Source organism: Lipophrys pholis (assembly GCF_963383615.2).
Source record: "Lipophrys pholis genome assembly, chromosome: 19".
In the NCBI taxonomy this organism is placed as follows: Eukaryota; Metazoa; Chordata; class Actinopteri; order Blenniiformes; family Blenniidae; genus Lipophrys; species Lipophrys pholis.
Window position 1 is genome coordinate 12,901,999 of NC_137647.1, and position 6,847 is coordinate 12,908,845.

The following is a 6,847-nucleotide window of genomic DNA, read 5'->3' on the forward strand; positions in this document are numbered from 1 at the left end:
TTTTCTAGCGTGTTTTATATGAAGGCTGAGGGTGTCTATGTGCAGCAAACCTCACCTATGTCCCCGTTTTTCCCAAGCAGCCACGGTCAAAGTCCAGCCACACTGCTGTGATAATAATCGACCACTCTGTTGGTGAAACAAAGGCAGTATTTTTCAGACTCAGTTGGCCAAGCCTTGCAGTGTGACGGGCGAGTTAATGGGATATAAGTGAACGCATGCAAACTGTGGCTGCAAAGAGTAAATGTTTAAATTGGTGACCCTGCGGAGGAAATGTGAGGCAACTGAAAATCTTTCTAGGAATCAAAGTGTTTATAAAACCTCAGCTGACAGGGTCATCTTGGATCAAGAGTGAAAAGGTGCTTGCAGCAAACAGCTTTACACCGCCTGCTCTGTGAAAAGGCTTTTTAATGGAAGTGAACTAAGTCATCGGTTCAATGCTCATTTAAGTATAACAAATATGCAAAGCAACTTGAAAGCCCCTCATCTTCTATCAACCTGCATAATGATAGCAGTTACAATGGTACGTGTGTTTGTGGGTCTTGCAAAGAAAAGCCAAGTGAGGACATTTAATAGACCTTGTGTTATTTACAGATAAGCCATTCGTTAAGTACAATCATTAGCTGCAGATCTCCTTTTCAAACTCCTTAAGTGGTTTGCATCAACAATGTATTAAATTTCCAATCAATCTGAGGTGTACAAAGTTAGATGCAGAATGTGCACATTTGTGTTTAAATATTAATACAAATTAGAAAAAGAAACCGTTACATTTGGCATCAAACAAAATGATTAAGCATTTGTTCAATAGGAAGATGCTTCTTTATTAAATATGAAAAAACAACAAGAAATCTAAGATAAATAAATGTTCAGAGGTATAACTACAAAGGAAACACTTTTCATTTCATTATGAAAATGCAATTGTCTAATTTAAAAGAATAATTTACTAGTGGGTTATATTGTTTGGTTGATCTCAACAAGCTGTCCTTTAAAGAAATAAACCTGTTTCATGTAAATTGATATAATCTGGTTCTGCAATAAATACTAAACCAAGACTTTCTTGATTTCGAGGTTGTTTTATAATTTGCTGAAAAATAGTGTGATAAATCCGATGTAGTATCACCTGGTTTTAGGTCATGCAAAGAGATTAAAGTTACACAGATAGTACAAAGAGAATGTGACTTGATTGTATCTTTTGCAGACTCTGGCCGTTGCTTAGTGGCTGCACTGTGGGAATGTGGACCTCCTGGATATAAATCATAAACAGTGAAAAAGGAAAGCAAACACACATAGTTCACATGCAAACCAATCAAGAAACCTCAAAATCCAAAACAGGCCTCATCTTTCCTCTGCTCAGATTGAAAAGAATCTCTGCATCTTATCAAGGAACAGGTAATTCTTGTACCTCCCTGTGTGTCAGTTACTGTTTGTATTGTGTCTATAGAGTCACGAAAACTTTCAATAACTTTTATCCCAAAGCTTGAAGCAGGAAATGATAACCCAGTAAGAAAAAGTGGACCAGCAGCAGGCAGCGCACCGATAGCCATAAAAGGCTCATGCGAGGTCGCCTCTGATTGGTTGACCCACATTCTAAACGTCACCGCGCTGCTGTGATTGGCTGACGGCGGTTTGTTTTGCACCCCTCAGACTTCCTCCTCTGCGTGTTTTTCATAAACAAACCACATTTTTCTCCCGCCGGGGCCGCTGCTCTCTGTCCCTGTCAGCCTGCCAACATTGTGGGACTCCACAGCTCCGACTTTTAACAAAAGCTTTGAGAACTGCTGCTGGCTTCAAAAAAGACAGACGCGGGTAACGAGCGGCTCTGCTCGCCGTGTTTTGTTTTGGGGTTTTTTTTTCTTTCTTTTTGTCCTAACCGACGGCGCGTGGTCGTCTTCTGAGCCGAGACGTCCTTTGTTTTCTCCCTGCCAAAGGTGTTTATTTCCCTTGCTGTCAGTCACACCGGTCGGCTGTGTGGACTGCGGAGATTCCCCTTGTTATCAGGTGGGTGGCCAAACGTCGAGAAATATCCTGCAATGCGCATCTGCGCTGGCGTTAGCTGCGGTGTGTTGACATGCTCAGCTAGCAGGCTAACGGGGGAGCTCGTGCTCGGCTGGTGTTGTGTCTACAGACGTGTGTTATTGTGTGTGTGGGCCCCATGTGTTGGACTATTCAGTGCTGAACGATGCGCTGCCGGGGCCTGGGTTTGGGTTAACTGTTTTATCTAATGAAGCGAGGACGGTCCGTGCAGGCTTGTTATGAAGAAGAAGAAGGAAGCAGCCTGTTGTTTTAATTGTGTGTATAACCTGTCCGCCAGCTTTACTCTCTGCGACTTATACGTCACTTCGCTGTGTGTCAGTGGCTGCAAGGCCACAATGAAGATCGAGACAAAAATATGCCATAAAAGGGTGCAGCTCAATTGTTAAGGCACAAGAAAAGAGGATTACAATTCAGGTTTTGCACGAGAGCAACAATAAAGATCATACGACGAACATGTTATTCTAGTTAGTTAAAAAAAAAAAAAAAACAAGAGATGGACAGTGCAATAGTTAGAAATCTACACTGTAACTGCAAGTAAATAGAATTAAAGCTATTGAAACGTTTAAAATGCATGCATATGCAACAAACAAATATAGAAGTTAGACAGTGACAGTAAAACGTTAAGGTGGAGTCTGTATATAAAAGATAATGGAGAGGTATAAAAGTCGGTCAATGCACAGACTGCAAAGTGGAGAGCTGTAGAAAGGACTGATATGGGAACAAACCACGTGGATCAAATACACGAAGAGTGACGGAGGAGAACGGCTCAGTGCATTCAAGGAAATCTCCCAGCAGCCCTCTAGATTTCATAATGTTGAGTTCCATCAGGTTTGCCATATATTAAACCTGCTGATTGGCCTCTGTCACTTATAATAAAAAGATGTGACTGGGTAATCATTTAATTTGCTCCAACCTCAATTGTTGGTTCAGATTATGTTAAGAAAAGCTTTTTGCTAGTTTTTTTTGTGTTGTACTAAAGCATCAGGAAGAACCTGTTTGTTTTTCCTGAGCATCTTCAGTTGCTGGTCTCAGGTTAATTATGAAACAAGAAGCAGCCTTTTTCTTTTTTTTTTCTTCTTTTTTTTACATAGGACTGAGCAGGGTCAGTTCATATGATTTTTAAGAACTGAGAGACACCTAACTTAATCTCCTTTCCTTCTATGCAAGCCATAATTTGGAAAATCTGCCACTGAAAATCTTGAGACTGAAAATGTCATCATGCATGAACAGCTTCATCGTAATGACTTATTGAACTTTGTTAGCAACGCATTGTTTGCACACACCGCACCTGCTCTTAAGTCCACCACATCTCAGAAACTCCACACACTAATTAAAAAAGAATAAAAGCACACAAAGTGGAGTGTACAAAAACTTTATCAAAGTGTACAATAAGTCCTCTGCAGGCTCTGCGTTGATTTCCAAAGTTGTATCGGAGATCACTGAGCCAAGTCTAAAAATAAATGGCCATTTTTCTTCTGTCCAAACACGTCCCATTCAGATATGGTGAAGCTGACAAAGGCCAAGACGTTCCAGGCCTACCTGGACTCCTGCCACCGCCGTTACAGCTGTGTGCACTGCCGCGCCCATTTGGCCAACCATGACGATCTTATCTCCAAGGTCAGTTTACCGTCGGGCTTTGTTGTTGTTGTTGTTTGATAATGTCAGGTGGCTCGGACACAACTTCACTGTTCAACGATCAGACAAACTGAAAAACCCACACTGTTTTCTTTGAAGCCCACTGGTAAAAGTCTCCTATTGTTTTTTTGTGTGTCTCAGTCTTTTCAAGGCAGCCAGGGTCGAGCCTACCTCTTCAACTCTGTGTGAGTGTCTCACTGCAACCTTTCACCGCATGTTGTCACATTGTGCACATCAAAGTTTTTAACCACAGATTTCTGGTAATGATAACTTGATTAAAATCAACAACTCACAAGCAATCTTTTGTCCATCCCAGTCTAGTTTTAGAGCTCTGTACACAGGCCTCATAGTCAATGGATGATTTGATTTGCTCTGGATTAGACCTTGATGTTGCGGGGGGAGTCCGTTTAGTCGTGACTTCTCCTGGGTTACTGGGTCATTAATTCACACGTACGATGTGAATTTGGCTTCTAACTGGCAGCATCTCTTCACTATAAACATTAAAACGCTCAGGTGATGCTTTGCTCTTTGACAAAGTGTTAAACATTAAGTATTTTTTCTGCGCCTTTTCCGTTTGAAATTAAATTCTAGCCACAGCAGTTTGTGGGTACAGGGTAATGAGGGGGTGGGTTAATCATCGGGAAGCCTCCTGGGATTTCGAGAGCAGCTCTTATGTGATGCTGCCGCGTTGCTGCTTTCAGGGTCAACGTGGGCTGTGGTCCCGCAGAGGAGAGGCTGCTGCTCACGGGGCTGCACGCAGTGGCTGACATCTACTGTGAAAACTGTCACACCACGCTGGGCTGGAAATATGTAAGCATGTCCATCAATGAAGCACACATCTGTCGCCGCCCACACTATTTCTTTTTGTAATATTCATGAGGAAAACTCGCACAATAACTGATTTGGTGTCAGATTGAGTTATTAAAGATTTTTCTGAACCACAGAAAAAGGTTTTCAAGTCAAACTTAGTTTGTCAAATTCTGTCCGACTGTGTTTGACACACAAGTTTCATGACATCACAGTCGTGATATCACACTTTTAAGGAGCTTAACAATGTAACTTGACCGAGTGAAGTGTAAAATGGCATCAGCCACAGCTAAATGCCGCTCGTCAGCATTACAGCAACGCGATCAAATCAAAGTTTTGCTCTGTTACAAGTGTCTGTGCAGAAATGAATGAAGAGAACCATCGGCTGATTCCAGTCTCTTCTGTGTAATTTAGCACGCGCCGCTCACGGAGTCGCACCAGATTGCACCAGCTGACAATCATGAACTTGAGTCAATAAACTGAGATATAAAATAGTAAAATACCAAAAGTGGAGAATTTAAAGTCTCTAACTCGTTCATAACTCTTCAAGCTGTCCGGTTGTTCTTTTGCAGTTTATCCCCAAAAAATAAACCTTGATTTCTATGAAAGTTGTAGCCCAGAAACTTACCTTCAAGTGATATATTTCAACTTAATTTCTGCCGCCTTCTAACCTCGCATACGTTCACTTCTTTTGCAGGAACAAGCTTTTGAGCTGAGTCAGAAGTACAAGGAGGGGAAGTACATCATCGAGCTGTCCCACATGATAAAGGACAACGGTTGGGACTGAGAAGGGACTGCTCATCTTTTCTTCATGACTTTTGCAAAAGTTGTATCATCCACTCAACTCAAAAGGGTTCCAGTGTAGCTTCTTCATCCTGCGTTCGAGCCATCGCTGTGCAAACCTTTCACTTCATACAGCTTTGCCAAGAATAGCATGTGATGCCTTATCTTTGTCTGTTCTTCATGTTTTTTTCCAGCAGCCACGACAACACAATTGCCGATATTGCTATCCCAAATTGCTAGTCGTGCTGGAAAATGGAGTGAATGAGTGCAGGGTTTTGTGTGTGGAAGCGTGGGAGATGTAGTCAAACGTGCACCAGTGGGTGTTGTTTTGTTTTTTTTCCTCTTTTAAGCTTGTGTAATAGTGCTCAGACCTTTTTTTATCAGCGACCACTTAACAGCCTGGCTCTGTGGTGGCCCGGGCCTGTGCAAGTCGAGTAAATTGATCTTACACATCAGATACAGGTATTTGGCTTTTTCTTAGGTTTAAGGTTCATTTTCAGAAATACTGAGCCTAAACTGAGCAAAGTCCTTCAGCTGGTGTGACCCCCCCCCACATCATTGCCATGTGATGAGAGAGTATGGGAGTGCTTAGAGCAGTAGGAGGGATTGTTTTTTTTTATTTTTTATTAGTGAAATTTGACTTTTCTTTTTCTTTTTCTTCTTTTTTTTACAGTAATATCGGTAACGTTTGTTAATATTTTTGCCAAAGGCAATCAGGGTGTTGAGTTAGCGATGTAAAAACCTACAATTTCTCCTGCAAGAATTTCTAAATATCAATTATGACTATGTTTTGCTGGCAGGTATACCTTTTTAGTGTGTGTGTGTGTGTGTGTGTGTGTGTGTGTGTGTGTGTGTGTGTGTGTGTGTGTGTGTGTGTGTGTGTGTGTGTGTGTGTGTGTGTGTGTGTGTGTGTGTGTGTGTGTGTGTGTGTGTGTGTGTGTGTGTGTGTGTGTGTGTGTGTGTGTGTGTGTGTGTGTGTGTTAAGCTGGACAGTGTGGAGAAGCTTTGGTCTGGAGTCGGGTCACAACGTTTTCACTGCACAGTCGGGATATCTTCACTTCTCCTCCAGTGCTGATGAGATCAATCCTTCCTGTGTCTGAGTGTTGCCTAACACTGAGCTTCTACATTCGCTACATCGTGTTAGAGAACAGTGTGATTTTTAGAGTAATGTAGCATATTTATGGTGATTTTTAATGTCTGCTTCTTTCATTAAAATGTTTTTATTTTAACTTGGATCTTTCATTAAAATGCTGTGTGCCAGTGACCGCTGGAGTAAAGCTCCTTTTTTGTGTCTTTCTATTCAACAAACTGTAAGTAAGACTAGAGATTGGGTTAATGGAGACGATCTCAAACCTTTGGAAAAACGTTTAAACCTCCCTGAATAGATCATCCTTTCTTCAGAAGAAGGAAAACATCCTGACTTCTCACAATATTGTGATGCAACTTATGTCTTCTATTGGGTGAACAGTTGAATTATAAAAGAATCTGATACATTAAAGAAAATGACATCGTGAGCTACTGTAGTTCGGTGAGGGAATCCTTCAAATTGACAATACTGACATCTCCTGGTTGGTAGTCAAACTACCATTAA

At 41.5% G+C, this 6,847-nt stretch overlaps 1 protein-coding gene across 1 annotated transcript; it reads left to right on the forward strand.

The window, feature by feature from the left end:
- The first annotated feature begins 1,606 nt into the window (after positions 1-1,606).
- On the forward strand, positions 1,607-6,520 carry ypel3 (yippee-like 3). Its single transcript, XM_080487577.1, has 5 exons — positions 1,607-1,995; positions 3,530-3,648; positions 3,808-3,851; positions 4,368-4,476; positions 5,171-6,520. The coding sequence occupies exons 2-5, from the start codon at positions 3,532-3,534 to the stop codon at positions 5,258-5,260; spliced, it is 360 nt and encodes a 119-aa protein (XP_080343703.1). The 5' UTR covers positions 1,607-1,995; positions 3,530-3,531; the 3' UTR covers positions 5,261-6,520.
- Positions 6,521-6,847: the final 327 nt, after the last annotated feature.

Excerpts from the sequence above, each read along its gene's own strand:
- ypel3 (XM_080487577.1), top strand. The coding sequence starts at position 3,532 with ATGGTGAAGCTGACAAAGGCCAAGACGTTCCAGGCCTACCTGGACTCC. Across the intron at positions 3,649-3,807 it reads ATGACGATCTTATCTCCAAG|TCTTTTCAAGGCAGCCAGGG; the intron begins GTCAGTTTACCG and ends TGTGTGTCTCAG. Across the intron at positions 3,852-4,367 it reads GCCTACCTCTTCAACTCTGT|GGTCAACGTGGGCTGTGGTC; the intron begins GTGAGTGTCTCA and ends TGCTGCTTTCAG.